The following is a 27,568-nucleotide window of genomic DNA, read 5'->3' on the forward strand; positions in this document are numbered from 1 at the left end:
TGCAAACAACAAACACTAATTTCCAGGTATTATACTAGCTATCACTGGGTGGTTGCCATTTGATCCAGTAACATAGTAGTGGATTCAGAAGAACATCAGGGGTGTATGATTTTGTTGTAGTGGATCAAATCGCTACCAAACATAATGAAAGTTGTTCATATGATTAATATAGTACAAAAATCAATTGCTCTATATATTAAATAAATTGTATTAACAAATATAAAATAACACAACACAATAAATTGTATTTAAAATAACATTTTTACTATACAATATAAACCTGGACCTGTTTTGTTGATAGAAAGTAAAGAAGTCAGTAGGTTCTAATAAGTAGCTAGAATTATTTTTTATTATTTAAATAGGTTATAAAACAATAAACTTGCAATTTTATTTACATTTATAGCTCTAGACTGGGAAGAGCTCCACATTGAATATCAAAGAAGGCAAGTGGGAGAAGAATCAAGAATAAAATGCTGCATGTAGCTGCAGTATGGTGCAAACTTTAAGCACCAAACATTTGGATAAAGAGGTATTTTTTTAAAAACAGTTTTTGGTTTGAACGGTTGCTTTACTATCTTCCTGCTCTGTAAATCTCAATAGAGGAAGGTGGCGTGTGTGTGTGTGCGCGCGCGCGCCGTTTGACGCGTTGTCACAGCAACCACTGTGACAAACAGTGGAGGCGGTGTTAGCCAACAGCTAATGTAACTTAGCTCTCTTAGTAAAGTGTGCCCTAATATTCAGCGTTAATGTTGCTTGACCAAACGTGCTACAATGCCGCGTTCAAAGTATTTTACACCGCATGAAGTGTCCGTGCACAATACAGTAGGAGATCTGTGGGTGTCGTATTTGGGTAAAGTGTACAACCTGACACCTTTGATTGAGAAACACGAAGGTAAGAGACTAAAACGAAAATCATTGACTTTATCTAAACGAGGCATAACACACAATTTCGGCCAATCTTATATTAATCCCGAGTACCTATAGAGTAGTATTGCATCTTTATTTTAATCAGGTTTATTAGAGAAAGATGTGGCTTCGAGCTCCTGAAGCGCGTGCAGTGGGAGGAGCTAAAGAGTGGCGAGCACGCGCTGCTTTTGCATAGTGATCGGTTGCACGCTTTCTAGTCTTAAATGGACTATGGCTAACAATTATACATATCTGATCCATAATCGGATTCCGAGTCTGAAATTGAACATCAATAACAACAGCCTTGGAGTATCATTTGTGGCAGCTCTAATTGATCACACCTAAGTGCATGTTAATGTCCCTAGTTAACCTCATACCTGTGTTTATCTTTTAGGCGATGTACTCTTTAAACCGATTATTGAAAGTGCAGGCAAGGACATCAGTCACTGGTTTGACCCAAAAACGAAAGATGTAAGTGATGTTGTAAGAACACTAAGCCTTCAATATGAATTAAACAATTTGCCATTAGTAAATATCTATCTATCTATCTATCTATCTATCTATCTATCTATCTATCTATCTATCTATCTATCTATCTGTCTGTCTGTCTGTCTGTCTGTCTGTCTGTCTGTCTGTCTGTCTGTCTGTCTGTCTATCTTTCGGTCTTTGATCTATCTATCTATCTATCTATCTATCTATCTATCTATCTATCTATCTATCTATCTATCTATCTATCTATCTATCTATCTATATTTCTGTCTTTGATCTATCTATCTATCTATCTATCTATCTATCTATCTATCTATCTATCTATCTATCTATCTATCTAATAGATAGATCTGTCTTTGATCTATCTATCTATCTATCTATCTATCTATCTATCTATCTATCTATCTATCTATCTATCTATCTATCTATCTAATAGATAGATCCGTCTTTGATCTATCTATCTATCTATCTATCTATCTATCTATCTATCTATCTATCTATCATCTATCTATCTATCTATCTATCTATCTATATTTCTGTCTTTGATCTATCTATCTATCTATCTATCTATCTATCTATCTATCTATCTATCTATCTATCTATCTATCTATCATCTATCTATCTATCTATCTAATAGATAGATCTGTCTGATCTATCTATCTATCTATCTATCTATCTATCTATCTATCTATCTATCTATCTATCTATCTATCTATCTATCTATCTATCTATCATCTATCTATCTATCTGTCTGTCTGTCTGTCTGTCTGTCTGTCTGTTTGTCTACTCACTTTATTTGGGTTTGGCCAATACTCAATAACCCCAAAGTCTGTCTTTATATAATGTCAACTTGGGAAAAAATATCAATCTAATTACCCCTTGAAAATACAGAAATCAAAATAAAAAAATGAAATAACCGCAGCATTCTTGTACACATTTTAAAATTAATATTTTTGTAATATTTGTTTTGACAAAATAAATTTGTACTGAGGAGTCCATTAAATTTATTTAAGCCCCTGGCTGCAAAATTGTGATAACGTCCCTACCATATGATCACTGGTTTCCATACATTTTTTTGTTTCCAATAGGAAAATTATTCAAACGATTGAATGTCAGCTTAACAGCACACATCCTCATTATAAATAAACTGCAGTTTGATTCTAGTCACTATTATTTATACTCTTCTTCAGGTTCTTGGACTTTAGAATAAACTTTCTTTCGGCTTCTCCCGTTAGGGGTCGCCACAGCGGATCCTCCGCACGTTTTGATTTGGCACGTTTTTACGCTGGATGCCCTTCCTAACGCAACCCTCCCCAATTTATCCGGGCTAGAATAAACCCATTTAATTAAACTGATCAATAATTAGACTAGCTAAAATGACTAACAATTGCAGCAAATATATTTACAAAATGTATATTTTACTAGTTGCTAAATACTGACATCTGAATACTGCATTTGTCTGAACTTTAAAATGTGTTTTGCCAGATTATCACCCATGTTGACCATTTAACTGGCTGTGTGAAGTATCACACCCCCAGGGGGCGCTTTTTGCATGTGCCCCCTACGTGCCCTCGCACTGACTGGGCCAATGATTTTGGGAAGCCTTGGTGGAAAGACGTGCGCTATGAAGTTGGTATTTTGACAGCCAAATCTCGCTGGATCCGCATCATCAACACCCTCACTGGCCAGGAACAGCGGCTGGAGGTAAAGTCCGATTGCACAGTTATGAGGTCTCGTGCAAATGTTTTGCGGTTGCAAATCTATAATATACAAACATTGGTGCACTGATTAGTTCAGAGCTATCGGTGCATAAAAGTCAGCGATGGCTGTGTGTTTGCTTATGCATAAATGCTTCATGAAGCTCTTGGTTTTCTTTTGTCAAGTAGTTTAGTTGCACTGTGCTGTATTAAGCTGAAGAGGGCAGGATTGATTTATTTTTAGATTTTTCCCACTCTGCACCCCCCCCCCCGCCCCCCCATACTCCCACTCTGCAACCCCCCCCATACTCTTTTGACTTAGTTCATTTTACACTTTTCTTTCTGCATCTAATTCCTCTTCTGCTCCACAAAGGGAAATTCACTGCTGTTATGCCACTGGGTGTGCAAGTGGTCCAGGCTTAGGTTCATGGTTTAATTTTGCAATCACTGACTGCAGGGTGGCCAAGCTATTCTGCTTGGTCCAAAGCCATACAGGCTCATTCCTATTGCCTTGCTTTTATGCTCTCTACATCATCTATACCCAAACACTCTCGAAACAAAATCTCCAGTACCACATGGCTATGCACCACATTTGAATCAAAATAATAATAACTCTCTTTTGTTAAATCCAGGAAGCTCTGTTTAAACAGTTCATAGAAACCTTTGTAAAGGAATTTTTGCCAATGTATTTTTTATCTTAAAGGGGGAAAATCGTGTTGTCTATAGAGTCAGGAACATGATTGCCACCTGATAACCCTTTTATTTCTGGCCAGGTATGCTCTGAGGAAACACTCAATGAGATTTTGCACCGTTACCTGAATTACAACTCTCATGCAGCGAGCTACACCTGGAAGCACAACGGCGTCAATCTGGACATGAGTAAAACTTAAGTGAAAACGGGATTCCTGATGAAGATGAGGAACTGGATTATTGTTTGCTGGATCGTGACTTCTTTATTCCTTCTATATGTCTGTACTTCAATGATGACCTCACTGAACTCTAACCTGAGAAGGACTGTTATCATAAGTAAAATGAATGCTAATGTTGCAGCCTAAATCAAATGATACACTCCAATAAAGTCATGTTTTAATGCTTCATTGTAACAGAGGTGTCTATGGAGAGAAATCAATATTGTCACCCTCTTCTAAAGTGTCTGATTATTGCATTGCATTTTCCTGTTAGTTACACATACATAACATCACCATAGTAAATGTTGAGGCTTGCAGTTTATTTTAACAATACTTTAATGACAGCTTCATCCTATTATATTATTTTATGTTGGAATTTTATTGTGGTAATGCAGAATATAATTCAAGTGGATTAATTTCACAAAGGTTTCACCATTCTCAAGTATCAAAAGTGAAAGTGTATCCTTTAAGAGAATACAACCTATTTATTTCAAAAACAATAATAAATTTGCTGTCAGCGGATTCTTCAGGAGTTTGTGTTCGGATGTTTTTTTTTTTGCTTTACAATTTCCTAAATCCTGTGCAAGAAACAACTGATTTACTTTCCTCTAACACAGAATTGCATTGTCTAAAATGTGTTGTAAAAAAAATCAATATATTAATAGAACATTAAATAAAATAAAAATCATGCCAAACAAATGCCTTCAAACATGAAACAGTTAATTTTTAAGCAACATCTGATGTAAATCTGGGCATGGCTGCTGCAGAGCTCCTCTCCCCCCACCTTCTTAGCCTCCCTTCAAGTCAGACAGCCCAAGTAACGCAAAGCCTTTAGCTCCAAAATAGTTTTATCCATCGGTGGGGGGCCTTTAAGAATATCAAGGTAGCCATGTTGGATGGATTTGTGCGGCTCTCTGCAGTGCAAAAAAAGAGCGTCCGATTAAAGTGTTCACTGTCAGAAAATAAAACACACACACACACACACACACACCACAGCAGGCATGCCTGATTGGTGGATTCTTTTTTTTATAAGAAGAGAAAACAACAAGTGAAAAATCCAACTTAGAATTAGCCATAACACCCCCTTTACACTGGAACAATGTGAATGCTTTTGAGGAGGGAGGGAGAGAGAGAGAGAGAGAGAGAGAGAGAGAGAGAGAGAAAGGAGGAGGAGGGGGGGCGTTCTGAAATAATATAGTCAGCCATTTTTTATGTAAGGGGATTTTTCTTATTGGGGGGGTTGTTAAAAAATAAATATAAGGGCGGCCATCTTTGTTTCTCTGCCTAGTAGTGTAAAATATTCCAAAACGCCCCCCACTTTGCGTGTGTGAGTGTGTTTTTGTATGTGTGTGTGTATGCGGATTTGAATATTAAAATAAATATTATTCAGACACTTTTTTTTTCTGATCTCGAGAACGGGGGTCGCTGACCGGGATATAATGTCCTCTCCTCTCCGTTCTTGTGAGGAAGATGAGGGCATGGCGGTTAATTCCGAGGGAGGAGATTTTGATGAAGAAGACGAAGACGACGGCGAGCTGGACGAGAACGCGAGCGACATAAACTCGCCGGCAGCGCCTCGAGAAACTGCAGCGCTAACCGCGCCAGGTACCGTGCACACACCGGAGCCCGGAGCGCGCCTGGATAAATACACACACACACACACACTCACACTCACACACACACACCTAGATAGATACATATATAAATACTTTTAAAACTCCGTGCATGAATAACAGCGCAACATCTGTAGCCACAGCAGCCTGTCCTGCTCGTCCTGCTCGCCAGAGCCAGTGTATTCACAACTGAGAAAATGTGCATGAAGTTTAGAGTTTAACCAAAGTTCAGCAGGCGCATTTTCTGACCCGTGCACATCTCATCTTCCTTTTCCAAAGCAAAAAAAAAGCACTGATATTATTTTACCTATGAACGATTAAGGCTCATATGCATATACCACAATAGAAGAAGCCTGCGCATAAACCTGAAAGTGGAATGCAGGCATGGAGAGAAGCTTGCGGCTGATTGAATGAGTGAGTGAGTAAGTGGTGTTGTGACAGAATGTAAATAAACGTGACCCGACCCACTGTCACTTCACACAACACACACACACCCCTAACATTACATGGATTTATCTACAACACTGCACTTTTCTCAGGGCTTTCACTTCCTGGATTGGGTTGCATAGCTTGCATCAGCTGTTAAACACTGTCATGAAGGCAATAAATGTTGCAGCAAAAAGAGATCAAGCACACAGAAAGCAGGGGAATAACACTGTGACATGTGATGTCACCCAGGAGAAGTTGCTCTACAATGGGATCTTGTTTCTTCATTATCCTATTGACGAGAAGTCAATGGGTTTAAAAAATATATATGTATATAAGTATTTTTGTTTGCTCGGTTCGCAGCGCCTACAGGACATGTGGGACGTTTGGAGTTTGAAAAGCCGTAGGCCTTTGCTTCCAGTGCAGCAAGAGTATGTTATGTGTGTGTGTGTGTGTGTGTGTGTGTCACTTAAACGAGCGCCTGAATCAATTAAAGCACGCTCCCCCGTGTCCCCCCTGCGGCCCCTGGAGACCCAGCGGCAGCGGCGGCCGTGTCGTGTCCCTCGAGCGCGAGCTTAGCCGCGTGAGGAGGGGGGGGAAACGAAGCGAGCCGCGTGCTGCCGCCGCGACGACCCGCGGCCTGCACATCCCCGGGTCCCGCGTGCGCGGTGCTGCCGCCTCTGGCTGCGCGAGGCCAGCTTGGGCGGGGAAAAAGAAATCCGCTCCCCACGCGTGCGCTGCGTCTAAAGACAAAAAAGGTGGAAAAAAGGACAAAAAGGCGTTATACGAAAACCGAATTGATCTGAATACAATGGCGGACGCAGCTCGGTGCTCTTTTTTTCTTCTCGCCACGACCGACAAGAGCAGGCGTTGAGCCTTTGTCCTTACTTTTTTTTCCCCCCTAAAAACGAATTTATTGCTAAAAAATAATTTGAGCAAGCCAAAGTAAAAATCATTTGAATGTACGACAATCAGAAACACAAGAAATTCCAACCCATCCCTTATAAATAACAGAAAATAAAATATTTATCACTTGAAATTCAATCGCCCTATTTATCAGTTATTGGGATCAAAATATCTGCTTCCATTTACTTAGTTTTGGACAAAGTTACATATATTCATATCCAGAGTTTATTTTTATATGGAGAGTAAACTGTTACGCCATACAGTGAAATTCTAAATCCTCCAAGCAGACAAGGCATACACATTACAGACATAAAGAAAAGAAAAAAGAAAACATAAATATAAAATGTACAAAGTTATGATGCAGTTATAATGCAAATGCAAGAAACAGAAGTATACACGTATAAAGTGTGGAGTGTGCAATATAAACCTACAAAGACGTGTGCAGTGTGTGTGTGTAGATAGATAGATAGATAGATAGATAGATAGATAGATAGATAGATAGATAGATAGATGTGTTTTCAAAGTTTCTCTTTAGAGCAGTATAAAATTTGATTACATTATCTTTGCTATCATCAGGATTTTACTCTTCTGTGATTTACACCTCCATTAAATTGGAGCACTTGAGCTCAACTTAAAATTGAACAACTTAAAATGAACTTGTTCACCCTGACAGCTTAGTGCAGGTCAGAGGTCGAGTAAGTGAGTGACACTGATGCTGTCTACTTTATCATCCCCCACTATGCTCTAATTGACCAAGCCATTGTCAAGCCTAATTGCTTTGGGAATGCTTTTGAAAGGATCATTTTCAGCCTGCTTTTAGGATTATTGTCAGCCCTGTTTAGTCATCACTCAGTTCTGTGGCCCCCATTAGCCCTCTATTCCATTCTTGACACACATACACAAACATACGCATCCGTGTTTTCTTCTTCAGATGATGTTGAGGATGGCGGAGAAACATCAGACAGGGAAAGCATGGGAAAGAAGAAAAGAGGTCCAAAAAAGAAGAAGGAAACTAAGAAGAAAGACAAAGACAGCAAGACCACCAAAGCACGCAAGCGCAAAAAAATTGTAGGTCGCTCCATCTAGGATTATGTTCTTTAACAAATTTCACATAAATATTGTGTTTTTATATTTTTACTTAATTTTTTTTTTGTCACTTGTCAACTCTTAAGTTTGCACTTCTGTGTCCCAGGACAGTGATATAGAGAGAGACTCGGAACAGGACTATGGTGTAAACTCCGACAGTGCGGTCAGTGATTATGGAGAGAAGAAGAAGAAAAAGAAGCATAAAGACAAGAAAGAAAAGAAGACCAAGAAAAAGAAGAAAGATGATGATGACAGTACACATGAAGAGACCACAAAAGTAAGACAGCTGTCTGATTTCTGAAATGCTTTAAGATTTCCTAGCTGCAGTCTATCTATTATTTACACTTTAGATGGCCGTATATGCTAGATGTTGTACCTTGTAGCATTCTAAATTTGAATAAAGATAGCTGCTTTTATGCAGGTCAAATTTAAGAATGAGACTCTTTTATTTAAGGAAGAGACTCTTGTTTTTATGATTATTGTTTGGTTATATGTTTAATTTAGCCAGTAGAACTAAAGACATCTGCTCAGTTGGCAAAAGACTGGGGTCTGGAGGATGTGGATCATACTTTCACAGAGGAGGACTATCGCACACTAACCAACTACAAGGCCTTTAGCCAGTTTATGAGGTACTGCAACAACTAGGGTTAATTTGACACTTAAATGCTCCACATGCATCAGAATGTAATAAGGATGACTGGTGTGTATCATTTCTTGTGCAGGCCTATGATAGCTAAGAAGAACCCTAAGATCCCTATGTCTAAAATGATGACCATTTTGGGAGCGAAGTGGAGAGAGTTCAGCTCCAATAACCCTTTCAAAGGTTCAGCAGCCGCTATTGCGGCTGCAGCAGCCGCCGCCGCAGCAGCCGTTGCTGAGCAGGTCTCCGCGGCAACCGCCTCTCCTGAGCCGCCCCCTCAGCCACCTCCACTACGCAAGGCCAAGACCAAAGAAGGGAAAGGTAAGGGGCTAAGAACAGGGAGGAGGTGGATGGTGCATAGTGTTTATGGTAATACTCAGGTCCCGTCCCATGCGAATCATCTTGACTAAAGGTGTGTGTTTGTATGTGTGTGTGTGTGTGTGTGTGTGTGTGTGTCCAGGTGTGCAAAATTGAGATATGTCTGACAAGTTACTGAAATATTACAAAACTGTAACATTGCTAGCCAAAATATCCTGGGCATATTTTCTATAATTAAATGTAATTTCTAAATATATGAGAGATTGTGACAAATAGATATATTTATGTCAGAGAAAGTATATTTAAAATTCTATTCCACCATGTAAAATGTGCAATTTAGAACACATGATGTTTTTCTAATCTTTTTCTGATCTCTTCTAAAGTAAAGGTATAAAGCACATTAATCTTTTATTGAAAAGCAGCAAGCCGTTATATTTGTATGAATGCTTTCAGTGTGTGTAGTTTGCTGTCCTGTGTTGGTGTGTGACAGGCCCTGGTTATAAGAAGCGCAGCAAGAGTGTACGCGCTGCTGACAAAAAGAAGCCCAAACCTAAGAAAATGGCTCCCCTTCGAATAAAACTGGGAGCTCTGGGGAACAAGCGCAAGAAGAGCAGCTCGGTGAGAATAAATGCTGGTCACATGGTTTGTGTTACTGATGAGCTTGTATCTGTACATTTATAACTGTGATTGATTCGAACAAATAAGGATGAGCAAACATTTCTTATATGTAAAAGTGCAATGGTGGATTTTACTAGCTAGCTACAGTAGGTTGGAATGGATATATATATATATATATATATAACTCCAGAAACATTGGCACCATTGAAAAAAATATTTATGCATATTACTTATATTTATAAGAAAAAAAATTCTAAATATATAGCACAATATTTTTCTAGCTATTTTTTACTTTTCGCTGGCAAAAGTGTTGAAATTATTTCCAGCCTTGAACAATAAAAGCAAAAACATTTTTGAGCTGCTGTAAGACTAGGAAAAAAGCAAAAAGGGGATTCTGTAATTTCTGCTTGGAACACATTAATTAGGAGAGGGAAAAAGCGTGGAGTCTTTCAACTCTGAAGTGAGGTTTAGCCTGCATGCTGCACTGCATCTGAGATGTGATAAAAAAAATTGACAGACTGATAAACCAAATACACAAATTAACAATATACAGGGGAATCACAGACTGTTTATAAAAAACAATCGAAATAGCCAGCAGTGATCATATTTTTCTCTACATTGTATACACTGTATTGTCAATCTTTAGGATTGACAAGAGTAACAGTAAATGTCAAATTCTTACATCTAATCCCATTCAGTTGACACAATCTAGCATTAAGCAACTAGGAAAAAGGTTTGTTCTGTAGATTACGCACTGTTTATACTGTAAATGGGTTAAATGAGTTACGCTGCAGCAGTTAAGGGAAGCATTGCTTCTTGATCAAGCAGTCACAGTAAAAGCAACTGCTAACTAGCTGATGATGGCCAAAAGTTGTTCTCCTGTTGGTACTAAACAACTATGACAATCATATTGATATACAAAAAACAATATACTATGTCACTGATTTTATTACAATTTAAAGACACTACTTTGTGCACATTTAAATGATGCAGCTTTAAATTCTCTGTGAACGTGTATTAATTCTTAAATGTGAATGTGCGCACTGTCAGTTTTCAGATGAAATCATATGGTGGAAAACAACCCACGTCATAAATTATTAGTCTGCAGGTGTTTTGTAATAGCGCTTTATATCAGGGGAATTCCAAAATCTTACATTGTAGATGTAAAACAAGTGCAAAAGATTTTTCAGTCCTGGAAAATGTTCTGGCCTCCTACACAAAGAGGTAATGCTGTAAGAGATTATGAAGAAGCCAAAGACCGCAGTTTCAGAATGGCTTGGTGTAATGTATTTGATGATTAGGTGTTCAAATGTCAAAATCTATTATCTATTTTTATGTACATGTTTTTTAAAAACGGGTGCAAGAAAGACACATAAGGGCAACTCCCTGCAGCAGCACAAGCTCTACTGAAAAATTGTGGTTTGATTTGGAGATTACAGTCCCCATATTCAAAGCTAGACATATACTATATGGTATTAAGAGTTTAAATAACTCTGGAGATTATTATCCACAGAGATGGCTTCACCAAATATTAATTGCATTCTTTTAAGAAAAAAATGTATATGAAATTGTATATTATATATTAATAGAGATCCATAAAGGATGAACTCTTACTCATTGCATGTTTGTTGATGAATTTCTGCGCTAATAAAGAGGATGTAAGGTGGCAATAATTTTGGAGTTGACCGTGTGACCAATTAAAAACCATGATAATGACTAAAGCAGGAAAACAATTTATGATGTTCTTTATTATGATGTATTGGTGTGTATGTGTTTTAATGTAGAGCGAGGATGTGGAGGATGATGACTCTGAGCAGGAAAACTCGAGCGTGCACAGCTCATCAGTACGCTCAGACAGCTCTGGCCGGGTGAAAAAGAACAAGCGAGGTCGGCCAGCAAAGAAGAAGAAAAAGGGTGGGTGGAATTTTTTGTTAACTGTGCTCCAGTGACCTATTAGAACATTCTCTGTTTAGGCTGGATTTTTATTGGGTACCCTAAAATTCCCCAAATGTGAGGTGCCATGAGGTTCAGATGTCAGCAGATTCATGCTTTTGGTTGTTTGTTGTGTGACCTCTCTTATATCTCTATCTCTGTCAGTGCTGGGAGATGAAGAAGGTGATGGCTATGAGACAGATCATCAGGACTACTGTGAGGTCTGTCAACAGGGAGGGGAGATCATCTTGTGTGACACATGTCCCAGAGCATATCACCTAGTATGTCTAGAGCCCGAGCTGGAAAAAGCTCCTGAGGGCAAGTGGAGCTGCCCACACTGCGTGAGTCACCTTGAAACGCTTAAGCTTTTTTAAAGCAAGAAGCAACAGATTCATATATTTTAGTTCTAAACCTGAGTCTTTATATATTGGAAGTGCAGTGGTGCATGCTTTGATTGGAAATTCCTTTTTAATGTTGGGGCACCACATCGGATCAGCCATGTAATCTGCAGTGAGGTAGACCTGCTATATCTAAGGTCACCACAGACTTTCAAGCTAGTGCCTCTCCTTGCAAAATTTTATAACTGTGTATATTAATATTAATAGTTCGGGAAGAAACATTATTTAGCTAAAAGAGTGTGGACACGTGAGCACACCAATATCTGGTTCTTTTCAAATATTTTGGTGCAAAATAGGAGGTTGGAGTAAAAAAAATCAAGTAGACTGCACAAAAGGACCTGATCTCAACCCCACTGATTATCATTTGGGATGAACTGGAATGCCGACAACACTCGAGTCCTTGTGCATAATTGCATAATAAATAATCTTCTTGTTGAATGGGCACAAATCTTCTACAAAATCTAGTGGAAATCGTTCACACGGTGGTTATTATAATAACAATGATGGAATAAATATGGAATATAATGGTTGGAAAAAAAAACAGTACAGGTGTTTACAGCAAAGAAAAAACGGTAAGAAAAGAAAACCCCATTATACATTATAACATTTACCCAGGTTGACTGCATTATTTAATGATTTGGGCTGGTTTATTGAAATATATGAATTCTCATGATGTTAAGGCATTGATTTTTAAGTATTATACTGTCTTCAATTAGGAAACTATAATAAATTAATAATTTATTACAAATTCTAGAAGAGCTGCAGATTAGAGTTGGGTCAAAATATTACTCTATTACTTAAAAGTATATATATATATATATATATATATATATATATATATATATATATATATATATATATATATATATATATATATTCATTTTAGCGGCACAAATTTTGTTTAGGCGCCAAGACTTTTTTCGACCATTTTTATTATAAATATAAATAAATATAAAAGAGGCGAAATCAAAACCTCCAACACAACACACATTCATTCATGACGTGCTTTCTTTACTTAAAAAAAAATATATAAAACTTTCTTTCGGCTTCTCCCATTTTAAAAATAAATTTATTTATTTTTTATAATCAATTAACATTTACCGATGCGCCAAGTCTCAAATCAGGCACCAAAAACACCCATGATTCTTTTTATTCTTCTTCTTTATTGGTGGTTCACATTTTCAAGTAGAGAATTATTGCATTCACTGTGGTAATGTATCAGAGGCTTACCGTATTTTTTGGACTATAAGCCGCTAATTTTTTTCCCACGTTTTGAACCCCGCAGCTTAAACAACGAAGCGGCTTATTTATTAATTTTTCCTGGGTTTTTCCCGGTTTCACAAACTTCAAGCCAAAAAACTAAGCTACATAACATTAGACATAACATTTCGTTTCCGAACGGAAACGAAAAAACGCACCTCACCTGTGTTCTGAGCTGCACGGCATCGGGAGAAAAAACGTTTTTTTTTAAACGCAAAAGATAAACTCTCGAGAGAAATAGTTGTGAAAGGAAGGAGGAAGACAGTGAACAATGACTTTCTTGGTAGGCTACTGTTTAGATACAAGCCGTTGTAATGCGTTGAGTCTGGGTCAAGGGATACCCCTATGAGCACAGACAGGTGCTCCAAAACTTGTGCTTTTTTATTTTTCTTGGCAACAGCGTTACAGCTTAGTCAAAGAAACTTAGAAATGAGCAGCAGAAAATAATAAGGACATAATCCTCGGTCTTGCACACATGCAGTAATACCGGAAAAATGCTATTCCCAAAATGCCGCTCCTCTCTTAAAGGAGCCACAACATATTTCACCCGTTACACCGTGTAATATACACTGTCTTTCGTTAAAGCCTGTGTAAAGTTCATTAATTTCAGTGTAGACAAAAAAACTGTCTGGGTGGAAACATAGCAAAAGTTCCATTTGATGAACTCATGATTCACGTTATTAGCCTGTTAATTTTGACAGCCCTAATATATATATATATATATATATATATATATATATATATATATATATATATATATATATATATATATATTAGAATATCTAGATATTCATCTGGTAGCTGCATGTTTTTTTTCCCCTTTTCATGTGTTTGAATCTGGTTTCTTTTTTAAGTCTTAATTTAACTTCAGCAGACAATATACTGTATAATACAGGGGTCACACTAAGGTGATGTCAGTGTGCTTAAGTAAGAGAAAAGCAAAAAATACACTTCTTAGGCCACTCTTTTAGTGCTGTTTAGATTGAAAGAAAAACTGTGATGTTATAAAATGTTACAAATATAAAATCTATTGTTCTTGTTTTGTATAGTTCTTTTATATGAAAAATTATGAAAAATGTATTAGTCCTAACAATTGAGACCCACATAATGTATATAAAATTGTACAGAACTTAAAATTCATTCCTCAATCTCTCAGTTTTGTTACTTAGGCTTTGTATTTAAATTTGATGGAGACACTGTAAATCTGTGGTGTGCTTTTGGCTAGGAGAAAGAAGGGATTCAGTGGGAGGCGAAAGAAGAAGACTTTGAGGAGTTTGAGGAAGAGTGTGATGATGGAGGAGTGGTGGAGCCAGGACCAGGAGGAGAGGAAGAGGAGGATGACCATATGGAGTTCTGCCGAGTCTGTAAAGATGGAGGGGAGCTGCTTTGCTGTGACTCCTGCCCTTCCTCTTATCACATACACTGCCTCAACCCCCCACTGCCTGAAATACCCAACGGAGAGTGGCTCTGCCCCAGATGTACAGTGAGTTCCAAAAAAACCAGAAAATATTGAATTGGACCAAACTGCTACAAAACCAGATGATTTTATTATATGGCAAAAATTTGAGATCGTGAATTTGATCATATGGGCTGTCATTGTTCAACTTTGCTGTCGATTTCATAGTGTCCACCAATTAAAGGGCGAGTGCAGAAGATCCTACACTGGCGATGGGGCGAACCTCCGCCTCCTGTACCAGTTCCTCCACCCCCAGATGCACCACCTGATGCTCCACCCCCACCTCCAATGAAAGGCCGGCCAGAGAGAGAGTTCTTTGTGAAGTTGGCAGGACAGTCCTACTGGCACTGTACATGGATCACTGAACTTCAGGTGTGCGTATACATGTGCTAATGAGAAATTGAAAGACTGAGAGGTGAAAAAAGAGTCTTTACATCTTATCACATATATGATAGAATATATTTGATGGATAGAGAGATAGATTAAAGGTGTTTTTTTTCACTAAAAAACAAAGTCAGCATCTTCCCCCTTTTTCTTACCCTTATGTCCTCAGCTGGAGATCTTTCATTCTGTGATGTTCCGTAACTACCAGCGGAAGACAGACATGGATGAGCCACCAAGTCTGGACTATGGCTCTGGAGGAGAAGAGGATTCTGGGAAAAGTGAGAAACGACGGGCCAAAGACCCTCAGTACGCTATCTTGGAGGAGAAATACTACCGCTACGGCATTAAACCAGAATGGATGATGGTACACAGAATAATTAACCACAGGTGAGTTTTGTTGTAGGTAGTGAAATATGACGGCTGTTGTGTTTATATGCTGATGCATGAAAAAATGTTTATTAAATGACTTCTCCCAATGTTGTTTTTAAGTTTGTGTTTCATGTGTGTCCTTCAGTGTGGATAAAAAGGGGAACTACCACTACCTGGTGAAGTGGAGAGATTTAACTTATGATCAGTGTACATGGGAAAGAGATGATTTGGATATCCCAGAGTTTGGCATCCATAAGGCAGCTTACTGGAGACACAGGTACAACTGAACAAAAAAAAAAAACAACCATTTTTGAAACCTTCTATAAAGACCGCTTACATCTTTTACTTGTGCATTTTGTGACCAAGGATGGATGGAGAGATGGATAGATAGACTGATCAATCGCTTTTTCCCAGAGGGAACTTCACAGAGATAGTTGAGCCAGTGAGGAGTGTGTATATATTTTGTATTTTGTAAAAAAAAAATATTCTCAGACACTAAACCTCTCATTTGTCTCACAGAGAGGAGGTGATGAAAGAGGACCCAGACAAGCCAAGGAAGATGAGGAGAAAAGAGGAGAATGATGAAGCTCCTGGCACACCCGTTAATGATGTGAGTATGAGCAATTGGCAGAGTCATGCTGCTTCCTCATTTTTTCAGCTATACGCAATTTTTAATGATGAATTATTATTAAACACATTTGTTCATTAAAAAACCTCTCCTTCATAACTCACCCAGCCCACAATAAAGTACGAGGAGCAACCAGACTTTGTGACAGTCACAGGTGGAACTTTGCACCTCTACCAACTGGAAGGCCTCAACTGGCTACGCTTCTCTTGGGCTCAGGGGACCGATACAATCCTGGCTGATGAGATGGGCCTGGGCAAGACAATACAGACCATAGTCTTTCTTTACTCACTCTTCAAAGAGGTGTGTGTTCCATGCCATCTTTCATATCATTTTTTCATAATGAATTTGGAAGAATTTGCTGCATCAAATTATTAGGGTCTGGGGGGAGTGTTTTCTGTGTTAAATTTAGACAGAAGTCACAGAACAACTCAAAGTACAGACTGCATGCACTCCAAATAATTTTTCTTATTTCTTATTCTCATATTCAACTGATTTTTTGATATTTGATTTCATTTTATGCAAAATAACAAATAAAAATGAAAAAAAGTTTAATTTTTAAATAAAAAAGTTTAATTTTTATTACATTTTAGTATCTGTTTCTATAAGTAGGTTTAATCACTATTTTCTATTATTATTCCTTTTTCTTTTCTTTATTAAAGAGAATTTTTCGCATTTAATATTTCAATTTATATCCAATTTATATTTCAGTCTCATTTAGAGTTTTTGTGTCTTGGCTCCCTCTTATTACTGTTCAGGGTCACACCAAGGGACCGTTCCTGGTTAGCGCCCCACTCTCCACCATCATCAACTGGGAGAGGGAGTTTGAGATGTGGGCTCCAGATTTTTATGTTGTCACATACACCGGAGACAAAGACAGTAGAGCTATCATCCGTGAGAATGAGTTCTCCTTTGATGACACTGCCGTAAAAGGAGGAAAAAAGACCTTCAAACTGAGGGTGAGAATGATAGCAAAAAAGAACATGAAGCCTAGTTTAAGCCTAGTTTAAGTTCATCTTTTAAATTTCCTCTTTAACCTGATGTTTGCTGCTTTAAGCAGATGCATGACTCAGAAAGGTCTGAGATATTTGGCATGTGTTTGCTAAACCCAAACAGTCTGCTATTAATTTAGCAATAAATTATATTTATGCATATACATGGGGTAATCTAATGATTTTTTTAACAGTTAAGGAGGTCAAATTGGTAAAGGATAGATCAAAAACAGAAAAAGATTTTAGAAAGGGACACTACTAATAATGAACATGACATTTAGTAGCGGAGGTGAAATGTACGACTCCTTTTTTTTTTTTATCTATATCCCAGAGAGAGGCTCCAATTAAATTCCATGTGTTGCTGACATCCTACGAGCTGGTGACTATTGACCAGACTGCCCTGAAATCCATCGACTGGGCCTGTCTAGTAGTGGACGAAGCTCACCGGCTCAAAAATAATCAGTCCAAGGTACCTGCATTTGAGTGCACGTGTGTAGGATGGTACATCACATAGATTTGATTAATCTTTAGGGTTATAAAACCCAATTCAGCCAAAGAATAAAAATCCTGATGAAAATGCTAAAGTGTGTGTGTCTTGTCAGTTTTTCAGGCGGCTAAATGACTATAAGATTGATCATAAGCTGCTGCTAACAGGCACGCCCCTTCAGAACAACCTGGAAGAGCTTTTTCACCTGCTTAACTTCCTCACGCCAAACCGCTTCAAGTGAGACCAAGCACATTTCTTACACACACACACACACACACACAAATACACACATTTATACACTTCATTGTGTCTCTCTGTCTCTGTGTCTGAAGTAATCTTGAGGGATTTCTGGAGGAGTTTGCAGACATCTCCAAAGAGGACCAGATAAAGAAGCTGCATGATCTGCTGGGGCCGCACATGCTGAGACGGCTCAAGGCGGATGTGTTTAAGAACATGCCGGCTAAAACAGAGCTCATTGTGCGTGTGGAGCTAAGCCCTATGCAGAAGTGAGCAAACCGTGACAACACAAAGGGGTGTGGGTCTGTAGAGTTAAACAAGTTAGGATGAGATTTTCTATTATCATGTGCAGAGTCAACATTTGAAATGCTCTGTGGTATAAGAAAATATTGTACAACATTGACTCCTTTCATTAAAATGAGCAAACTCTAGGGCCAATGTCATTTTCTGCACCACAGACCAGTTTTTGGGGGGTGTTTAGGCTTTTCGGGGGTCACTCGCTTAACTAAACACAATAACGTGCATATGAGTAGTATACATTTTATATGATTTAATTACTAATTTATTACTATGTATATAATAAAAAAATAGTAACTTAACTCACTACAATCCAGAATTGGAGGGAGCTTAATGTATTGATGCATGCAAAAAAACTGCGATTGAAACAATCGTGGGAAATTGGCACAGGCCGGAGTGGTCATTTAAAAAAAAAAAAAAAAAAGGAAATAATATGGAAATAAAATAAACATTAAAAAGTTTTTAGTCTTCTAGTGTAGCCAAATACCAAATGTTCCACAGCTGAGTACTGGTACGTGGAATAGAGAGTTCAAAAAGCAACAAAGCCATAAAAACTCAATAGAACAAAATTGGCCATGTTCTTTGCGTGGGAGGGGTGGCATATTTTCTCCTCTGTCAATTAGAGCAGTCTGAAACGTATTTATGTGGAAGACAATAGTGAGAACTTTACTCGCTTCTTCAGCTGACTTGTAATGTAACATAAGCTGTAGTTTGATATTACATTATAGTATATTATATTATCATGCTATTATATTATTATAGTGATATGCACGGAACAGCCACAGACTTGGCAGCACTTGAATGTTTTTTTTAGCTGCCTCAGACAACCTGTGCACAAACGATAAGCAAGAACGTCCACTCTTTGGGCATGTGAAAAAAATGTGATGGGAAACTTGTAACCGGCATCTAACAAAATTCCACACTGATATGACTGATTTGCTGACATGATGTTTTTAATCGCAGCTTAAAACTGTTAAACGTTTGACTTGCTTGATACGATTTGGCCAGTTTGAGAATGATAAAAACTTGGTGCAATTTGAGCCGTATTTTATTCTTGCATAAGAGACAGGCATTTTAAATGATAACCCCTGCTTATACTTGGAGGATCATTTGACTTTTTGCGCATTTGATTTTAGCTTTTGTCTGTACTGTAGGAAAACCAAAAGCAAATAGGAGGGAAAACAGCAAGTAAAGTGATTGGTGCAAAAGTTAAAGCAAGCAAAAATGAATTAGCTGCTTTGGTGCTGATTTTAATTTCTCTCTGTGTATTGCTAAAAAGAAAATACTACAAGTTCATCCTGACGCGGAACTTTGAGGCATTGAACTCGAAGGGAGGAGGGAACCAGGTTTCTCTGCTCAACATCATGATGGACCTGAAAAAATGCTGCAACCACCCCTACCTCTTTCCTGTCGCATCCATGGTGAGACATGCATTATTCTAATGATCCTCACTTAGACACATGCATACATTAATTTCTAACACTTTCCAGCTGCCTCCACAATGTGAGATATACATTTACCGGCCACTTTATTAGGTACACCTGTCCAACTGCTAGTTAACGCAAATTTCTAATCAGCCAATCACATGGCAGAAACTCAATGGATTTCTTTTCTTTCAGTTGGATAAAAGTGCTTGGCAAATAATTAACTTAAATATATTCTTTTGTCTTGAATATTGCTGTAAAAATAGTGAAATGCTGCCATCTTGTGGGTGAAATCGATACTGCACAATTAACCGTTTGGATTAGATTAGATTAGATTAAACTGTATTGTCATTGTGCAAGGTACATGAACAGAGCCAATGAAATGCAGTTTTGCACTAATGCTCTGTGTGTGTGTGTGTGTGTGTGTGTGTGTGTGTGTGTGTGTGTGTGTGTGTGTGTGTGTGTGTGTGTAGGAGGCTCCAAAGGCACCAAGTGGGTCATATGAGGGGGTCAGCCTCACAAAATCTTCTGGGAAACTGATGCTGCTGCAGAAGATGCTGAGAAAACTGAAAGAGCAGGGCCATCGTGTGCTTGTGTTCTCTCAGGTAAACACTGATGTGATTTTTTTTAATGTACGACTTAATATATAAATATACAATAGCTTACCACACATACACAGTAATGTGCACAGAGCATCACCATGCAGTACTGTTTATGAATCTTCTCATATAATAATGGTCATGTTCACATTAGATGACTAAGATGCTGGATTTGCTAGAGGATTTCCTGGACTATGAGGGTTATAAGTATGAGCGTATTGACGGGGCAATCACTGGAGCACTGCGACAGGAGGCCATAGACAGATTCAATGGTGAGAAACCACAATCCCAGTCTAGGCAAAGAAAAAAGGTTAGATTCGCATCATGAACCCTGCATAAACCCTGTGGGTATTATATTAAAGTAAACAATTTTTAAATGTATGTTGACACATCTTGAATTTCACATTAATATCTTACATTATGGATTTCCTCAGTTCTATTAATTGCTGCTTTTAAAAGCCTTTATAAACTACTTTAAATAAAAGTTTACTTTTGTATATTATATTATTATATAATATAAATATCGTTATTTAAGTTCAAATGCAATTTCTTGCATTTTTCTGTATAATTTCTTCTCCTAGCCATAACCCACTCATACTACATGTCAGATTTGGTACAAAATAAAATGTAATATCTGTTATTTATCTTTCTTAATTTTAGCTCCTGGAGCACTTCAGTTCTGTTTCCTTTTGTCTACAAGGGCAGGGGGATTGGGAATCAATCTGGCAACTGCAGACACTGTCATTATCTTTGATTCTGACTGGAACCCTCACAATGATATTCAGGTACATGTAAACACACCCATACTGGCAAGAAGAGACAGATTAGCGTGGCATGTTTTAGTGAAAATGTATGAACTTATAATGCTTTTGTCATTTACAGAAATGTTATTTCTAAAATGTCTGAATTATGTGCTGTTTGTTGATCATGTTTGCCAGCTCTGACAACAAATCATACCATGTTTAAAAAAAACAAGAACGATTTATTTACTTTTTCTGTCGTTTTCTCTACATGATTCTTCGTCTCTTAGGCCTTCAGTCGGGCCCATAGAATTGGTCAGGCAAATAAGGTGATGATCTATCGGTTTGTGACCCGTGCGTCTGTTGAGGAACGGATTACCCAGGTAGCCAAGCGTAAGATGATGCTGACCCACCTGGTGGTGCGACCAGGGCTGGGCTCCAAAGCTGGCTCTATGTCAAAGCAGGAGCTAGACGACATCCTGAAGTTTGGCACAGAGGAGCTGTTCAAGGACGAAACTGAAGGTGAGAGTTTAAAGGAGGGATACGTATGAAAGGGTAGAAGGTTAATGGAATAAACTTGTGATCAAGATTGAAGGAAAGATTTTTGAGATGCACAGAATTGCTTTTGTATTTGTGTCCAGCTGGAGACAATAAGGATGACGACAGCAGCGTGATTCACTATGATAACGCTGCCATCGAACGTCTGCTGGACCGGAGTCAGGATGACACTGATGACACGGACATGCAGAACATGAACGAGTACCTTAGCTCCTTCAAAGTAGCCCAGTACACAGTCCGAGAGGACGACAAGGTGAGAGAGGTGAAGAAATGATAGGAATGGTGAAGAAACACTAAAAAGAAATGAAAGTTATAACAAATTATACCAGGAAAGATGCGTTTTTTTTATGTTATCATATTATATATGTTTGCATGTGGATATCTTTTGGCAGATTGAGGAGATTGAGAGAGAGATCATTAAGCAAGAGGAGAATGTAGACCCAGATTACTGGGAGAAACTTCTCCGGCACCATTATGAGCAGCAGCAGGAGGATCTGGCTCGGAACCTGGGCAAGGGCAAGAGAGTTCGCAAACAGGTCAACTACAATGATGCTGCACAGGAGGATCAAGGTACATTTGGCAAATTGGAATACACACAACAGTGTACAACCGACCAATGCCATGCACTCAAGTTTTTTTCAAACCTTGCTATCCACCAGTACCTCAGACAAGTGTTTAAAATGTTAGTTATGCAGGAAACTTATCAAGTAGTATTTTGCTGTTTTTATTTTTCTTCAATTTAACACAGTTTATATGCCCTTCAAATGCATACTGAATTCTTGTACTCAGCTTCTCCCAAGAACATTTCCTTAGGCCCAAGACTGCCAAAATTGGCAAAAGCTGGCTTAATGATTTCACTCTCCATTTTTTAGAAGCTTGACAACTTGACAATAAGTAAGTTTAAGTAAAGCTTGTTGTTGGTCCAGTAATCTGCTTGTATATGAGTAATTTTGATTTCTTATTATTTATTTTCTTTTTCAAATTGTGTTTAGTTGTATATATTTTTTTGCTATACTTTATAGTTGTCTTTTTACAAATACACTTAGAATGCACAGAAACACAAGTTACCAGTATTGGAAAATAAAAAATATTTAGCTGCATAAAAAGTTCTTTAGAGCTAAATGAAAATGTGAGCAGGAAAAAAAAAAGCTTTTCGTGTAATTGAGTAAAGGTAATAATTTTCAAATGATGGATGGAAATGGAATAACTCTAAATTCAGTCTCCTGCATTGAACTGGTAGCTGTATGAAGCGAGAGCAGACACAGTATTAGATGTGTATATGTAAATGTGTGGGTGCTGTTCTGTGTTAGTCTGCTGACCCTGCTGTCTGCGGTTACAGAGTGGCATGCTGATATCTCAGACAACCAGTCTGAATACTCTGTGGGATCTGAGGAGGAGGACGAGGACTTTGATGAAAGGCCAGAAGGTGAGTAAAAAAAAGCATGTGCACAGACTCGTACGAAAGGAGTGAACAGAAAGAGGCTTTGATGTAATTAGCGATGGTCCTTGCAGCGTGTGCTGTTGATATTACAAATAAACAGACATTTGGCAGCCATCTCTTCCTTTGGCAGGTCGAAGGCAGTCTCGAAGGCAGATCAGAAACGAAAAGGATAAACCACTGCCTCCTCTGTTGGCTCGAGTGGGAGGCAACCTTGAGGTAAAAGTGTCTAGTCTTTCAAATGCATTGGTAGCAGCTGTTGTGTCGAGTTCCTGGCCTGCCACTGAAGGGCCTTTGTGTCTAATTATTCATGATTACACAACTCTACAATCAGCTTCAGTTAACATCAGATTGTAATTATGTATTGCACATTTTTGACTGTGATCACTTGATGAGTTGTATGAACTAGTGTACACAACAACTCTGGCTTTATGCCCTTCAAAACATGACCAGATGACAGATCAGTGCCAGTGTGTATTAAGCCGCTTAGAGTAAATTCTTGTTCTCAAGTGGCAAGAACATTTAGAAATTTATTCCAACAGCTTTGGCAAAGAATGAGACCAATGTACCAAAATCTTTTAGCCTTACACTTGAATGGGCAGGTATTGATGAGGGTTTGTTTGTGGTACAGAAATCTGTCTGCCCTAAACAAAAAAGTAGGTGTGTCCACAATGTTACACACTCATTAATGCAATTGATAATAAAGCAGTGTTCATAAAGACATTCGTGGCTGCACGTTATTTCTTTATCCTAACTAGGTTCAGGTAAGTTTATATGGGTTGACCCCAGATTAACTCTGTATGCTGTTCTGCCTGCTTGCACTAATTCTTGCTTGCACTAGGGTCATGAATATGCATTAGAAAGGAAATAGACTAAATCTCAGTTACAGCTTTTTAATCACATTATCTACATTTATGGCCTTTGGCAGACACTCTTATCCAGAGCAATTTACAATTGTTTCATTTTATGCACTTAAAAGTTAAGGTTAAGGGCTACTTAAGATACTGGGATTTGAAAGTATGACCTTCTAAACCAGAAGTTGCTACTTGCTAGAGAGACTGCATGCCATTTTCGCTCATCCAGAGAGCACAGCAAATTTTGCTCTTTTGATTTCTGGCTACAGATGGCTATGGCATATGTGTGATTCCCAGACAAAAGAGTGACCAAAACTGGTATAATTGTGCTTTGATGGTTAGTCAGCTTACACTATGGAAATGCCATGTGGTTTTTTTCAATTTACTGTGTTGCATCTGTTATAATTCATACTTTTTATAATTCATAATTTCCTCCCAGGATAAATTCCACTTAAAAGATTTTGTCTGAGAACTTTCATAATGCACCTGTGACTCCAGTTTCTGAAAGTATTCCAATGATCTTTAATTTTATACATCCTTATCCTTTAGCGAGATTTTAATTGAATTAAATTTACCTCATGTTTAGGTTAATAAATATAAAACTTGTTTAGCAGTAAGTGTGTGTGTTTGTGTATGTGTTACAGGTATTGGGCTTTAACACGCGACAGAGAAAAGCCTTCCTAAATGCGGTGATGAGATGGGGTATGCCTTCTCAGGATGCTTTCTCCTGCCAGTGGCTGGTCCGTGACCTGCGTGGCAAAAGCGAGAAAGAGTTCAAGTAAGAAACATTGATGACTCGAAGATACTGTGAATAAAAACACAATGAAGTTGAATAATTACATGTGAGTAATTGCTCTGAGTAATTTCACTCTCTCTCTCTCTCTCTCTCTCTCTCTCTCTCTCTCTATCTCTGCAGGGCATATGTTTCTCTCTTCATGAGGCACTTGTGTGAGCCGGTAGCTGATGGTTCAGAGACATTTGCTGATGGCGTGCCGAGAGAAGGTCTGTGCAGGCAACCTGTGCTGACTCGCATTGGAGTCATGAGCCTGGTGAAAAAAAAGGTCTGAGAATTCAGTGTTTTATTTGAAAGAATGACATATAGATCCATTAAGGAAAGTAATGTTTGGCTAATTTTTTTTATGGAATTGCAGTGCAAGGTTTCAGACTTTCAGTTTTAGAAGTTTGCAAGATTTCAGACTTTAGATGCTTCATAGATCATATATATTACTTTTTTTGTAGCACTGCACAGTTAATCATATTGCTTGTTTGGATGCATGGATTAATTGATGGATTGAGTTAAAAAAAATTACTCTAGTGATGTTATTAAGGATCTGACTTGTACAGAATGTACATTCTGAATGTACAGTACAAAGGAAATCTTATTCTCTATTGATTAAAATGCTAAGATTTTAAGTAATTATGATAAATAACCATTGTTTCAATGTTAAGCAAAACACTTATTATTATTTTAGTCATTGCTGTGCATTGCATAGACAGCAGTAGTTATTGTTCGGGTTAACAGTATTTATCTCTTTTAGTTAAACAGCTGTTTTTTTTTCTTTGCTTTCATACTTCTTTGAAATAATAATAATCATTAAAAATAAAATATGTGGAAAACAAAGAAGGGAAAAAGTTGAGATGTCTAGCCAAATAATGAAATTTCCAGAAATGTTAAAGGCAGGGGTGCTTCCTGTGCTGGTGTGTGCAGGTTCAGGAATTTGAACACATTAATGGAAAATGGAGTATGCCTGAACTGAAGCCTGAAATCACAGGGGACTCCAAGAAATCCTCAAGAGCTTCCTCACCTGCCATCAAAACAGCTACACCCACTCCAGATCAAAGCTGCAACAACACACCCTGCACCTCAAAGCCAGGTACACGCACACACACACACACACACACACACACACACACACACACACACACACTCACAAATATTTTCCTGTGTAGTGTTTACAGATAATACATGCACATCCATACAGCATACCATCCTTTTTACTTTTCACTCCCACTTATTACATTTTTACACAAATATCTGTACTTTCTACTTCTTACATTTTTAAATCAGGCTCGTTACTTTAGCTTTAATCTATTTCATGACATATCAATATTTTTACTTATCACTGCGCACCGTTTTCAGTCCATTAACCCATTACTTGTCATTGCGTGGCTTTTGCAATCTACCACTGGTGTATCATTTCCTCGTTATCACACACCACAGATGTAGGCTAGTTTATGAAACTCACAATGAGCAAAGCAGAAGGCAGCAAAAAGTATAGCTGACGTGGATGAGACCGAGGGAGTCAGCGATGTAAACATGACTGAGAACAGAGACATTCCTGATCATCATCATCATCTTTTCTCTGCTTCTATATGGTGGGTGTTCAGCCTGGATACATTCATTAGGTAACAAAAAGTGGAAATAATTTTTCTATTAAAATTTGTGCTGTCAAAATTAACATGTTAATAAGGTGTTAAGGCAAATTCTTTTTATCATCACTAATTTTATTAATATGCAATTAACGCATTTCTGTAAAAAAATATATTAATAAATAAATATCTAAATTAAAACCTTCAACGCTCCTCCGAAAATGTTTATTCAGTTAACATTTGTTTTACTGATGCGCCAAGTTTTAAATCAGCACTAAAATTCGCCATAATGCACACAACGAACCCTCTGGAGGTCGACAAACACACCGGTTTAACGCTAAAAATGAACTTAAAATACATCAATCGAAACTGTAAAGGGTCTACTTTTATTTGTATCACTCATAATAACAACCAAACACTGTGATTTTGTAAAATAAAGGAAACAGACAGGGGACACTCTCTGCCGTCTCTGTCTCTGTCATCTCTCTTCACAGACACAAAAATAAAACAGCCTGAATCTCAGTAAATATTTGCATCACAGACATAATAAATATATGAATAGAAACCAATTGAAGAGGTGCATTTTTCCAGTATCCCCTCATCAACCATCCGTGGAAACATAGCAGAAGTTCCGTTTGGTGTCCTAATGATTTACATAATTTAAAACACCATAATTACTTTAACATATATTAGAATATTAAGAATATTTTGTCTTCATGCTCTATGTTGAGTTTGGTTTCACTAATAATAAACATACATTTGCATAAAGCATCAATATTTGTCCGTGCCCATGTTGATTAGAGAATTACAAAATTGGAAAATATTAATTAAAGGTACATTTAGAAGAGATAAAAAGGTATGATTAAGTTGATATTAATCCTGAGTAAACATATGACAATCATGCGATTAATTGTGATTTGAATCTATTGACAGCAATAATTAGTGAGGTCCAGTCACCAGTGTGACACTAAAACAGGTAGTAGTAATGGCTACTTTTTACTTAAGCACGTCATAGCCCAAACTTCTTCACTTTAACTTTAGAATTTCAACATTTTGTCAGTACTTCACCTTTTACTAGAGTCTTTTAAAACATGAGTATCTGTACTTCTACTCAGATGAAGGATGTGTTTACTTTTGCCATCTCTGATACCATCACACACAAAGTATCTACAGATTCACATGGAAATGTGAATTCATCAACAATATGCTGTTATGTACAAACCTAAATAGGATGCGATCGTTTTAGTCCACCAGAGGGTAGCGTGTGACTATAGTGAGCAAATCGGAAAAAGCCCTGAACTCTTAATGCTATTAATTAGTGAGTTGATTTGTCCAGACTGTTCTTACTGATGACGTATGATTACATTGCAGCGAATTACAGAAATCCTTTAATATTTCGCTTTTACAGTTTGGACAGCTGTATGGCCTGTGCACTTTTCTTATTATTAGAAAGGCCATTATGCTGAACATGATTACCAGATGATCTTTTGTGAGCAGGGAATTATATACTTTGCCATTAAATGCGCATATGCACAAACATA

At 37.8% G+C, this 27,568-nt stretch overlaps 2 protein-coding genes and 1 long non-coding RNA gene across 6 annotated transcripts in view; 2 read left to right on the plus strand and 1 right to left on the minus strand.

Annotated features, from left to right (window-relative positions):
- Nucleotides 1-672: 672 nt before the first annotated feature.
- Nucleotides 673-4,195, plus strand: LOC124387442 (cytochrome b5 domain-containing protein 1). Its single transcript, XM_046851809.1, is given in 5 exon segments — nucleotides 673-892; nucleotides 1,301-1,377; nucleotides 2,881-3,099; nucleotides 3,866-3,977; nucleotides 3,980-4,195. Coding segments are annotated over 5 exon segments (645 nt in total). The 5' UTR covers nucleotides 673-771; the 3' UTR covers nucleotides 4,096-4,195.
- A 119-nt stretch (nucleotides 4,196-4,314) lies between these two features.
- LOC124387443 lies at nucleotides 4,315-6,812 on the minus strand. Its single transcript, XR_006926165.1, has 3 exons — nucleotides 5,921-6,812; nucleotides 5,431-5,637; nucleotides 4,315-4,914 (listed from the first exon to the last, which is right to left on the minus strand). It is a non-coding gene; the product is annotated as an uncharacterized LOC124387443 (long non-coding RNA).
- The window catches only part of chd3 (chromodomain helicase DNA binding protein 3), a 42,039-nt gene continuing 19,910 nt past the window's right edge, over nucleotides 5,440-27,568 (plus strand). For 3 of the 4 annotated variants that reach the window (XM_046851803.1, XM_046851805.1, XM_046851804.1), the window contains exons 1-30: nucleotides 5,440-5,605; nucleotides 7,877-8,013; nucleotides 8,138-8,308; nucleotides 8,536-8,660; nucleotides 8,754-8,992; nucleotides 9,480-9,607; nucleotides 11,392-11,521; nucleotides 11,705-11,880; nucleotides 14,423-14,680; nucleotides 14,822-15,025; nucleotides 15,207-15,424; nucleotides 15,552-15,683; nucleotides 15,926-16,016; nucleotides 16,143-16,334; nucleotides 16,790-16,990; nucleotides 17,355-17,492; nucleotides 17,626-17,747; nucleotides 17,843-18,016; nucleotides 19,324-19,465; nucleotides 19,942-20,073; nucleotides 20,222-20,339; nucleotides 20,728-20,852; nucleotides 21,098-21,329; nucleotides 21,449-21,618; nucleotides 21,758-21,935; nucleotides 22,705-22,791; nucleotides 22,937-23,022; nucleotides 24,302-24,435; nucleotides 24,574-24,718; nucleotides 25,366-25,531. In XM_046851803.1, the coding sequence (XP_046707759.1) occupies nucleotides 5,440-5,605; nucleotides 7,877-8,013; nucleotides 8,138-8,308; nucleotides 8,536-8,660; nucleotides 8,754-8,992; nucleotides 9,480-9,607; nucleotides 11,392-11,521; nucleotides 11,705-11,880; nucleotides 14,423-14,680; nucleotides 14,822-15,025; nucleotides 15,207-15,424; nucleotides 15,552-15,683; nucleotides 15,926-16,016; nucleotides 16,143-16,334; nucleotides 16,790-16,990; nucleotides 17,355-17,492; nucleotides 17,626-17,747; nucleotides 17,843-18,016; nucleotides 19,324-19,465; nucleotides 19,942-20,073; nucleotides 20,222-20,339; nucleotides 20,728-20,852; nucleotides 21,098-21,329; nucleotides 21,449-21,618; nucleotides 21,758-21,935; nucleotides 22,705-22,791; nucleotides 22,937-23,022; nucleotides 24,302-24,435; nucleotides 24,574-24,718; nucleotides 25,366-25,531 (4,717 nt within the window). The remainder of the gene's footprint in view (nucleotides 5,606-7,876; nucleotides 8,014-8,137; nucleotides 8,309-8,535; nucleotides 8,661-8,753; nucleotides 8,993-9,479; nucleotides 9,608-11,391; nucleotides 11,522-11,704; nucleotides 11,881-14,422; nucleotides 14,681-14,821; nucleotides 15,026-15,206; nucleotides 15,425-15,551; nucleotides 15,684-15,925; nucleotides 16,017-16,142; nucleotides 16,335-16,789; nucleotides 16,991-17,354; nucleotides 17,493-17,625; nucleotides 17,748-17,842; nucleotides 18,017-19,323; nucleotides 19,466-19,941; nucleotides 20,074-20,221; nucleotides 20,340-20,727; nucleotides 20,853-21,097; nucleotides 21,330-21,448; nucleotides 21,619-21,757; nucleotides 21,936-22,704; nucleotides 22,792-22,936; nucleotides 23,023-24,301; nucleotides 24,436-24,573; nucleotides 24,719-25,365; nucleotides 25,532-27,568) is intronic. The other variant, XM_046851806.1, reaches the window with a different exon arrangement.

Source organism: Silurus meridionalis, chromosome 6 (genome assembly GCF_014805685.1).
Source record: "Silurus meridionalis isolate SWU-2019-XX chromosome 6, ASM1480568v1, whole genome shotgun sequence".
NCBI lineage: Eukaryota > Metazoa > Chordata > Actinopteri > Siluriformes > Siluridae > Silurus > Silurus meridionalis.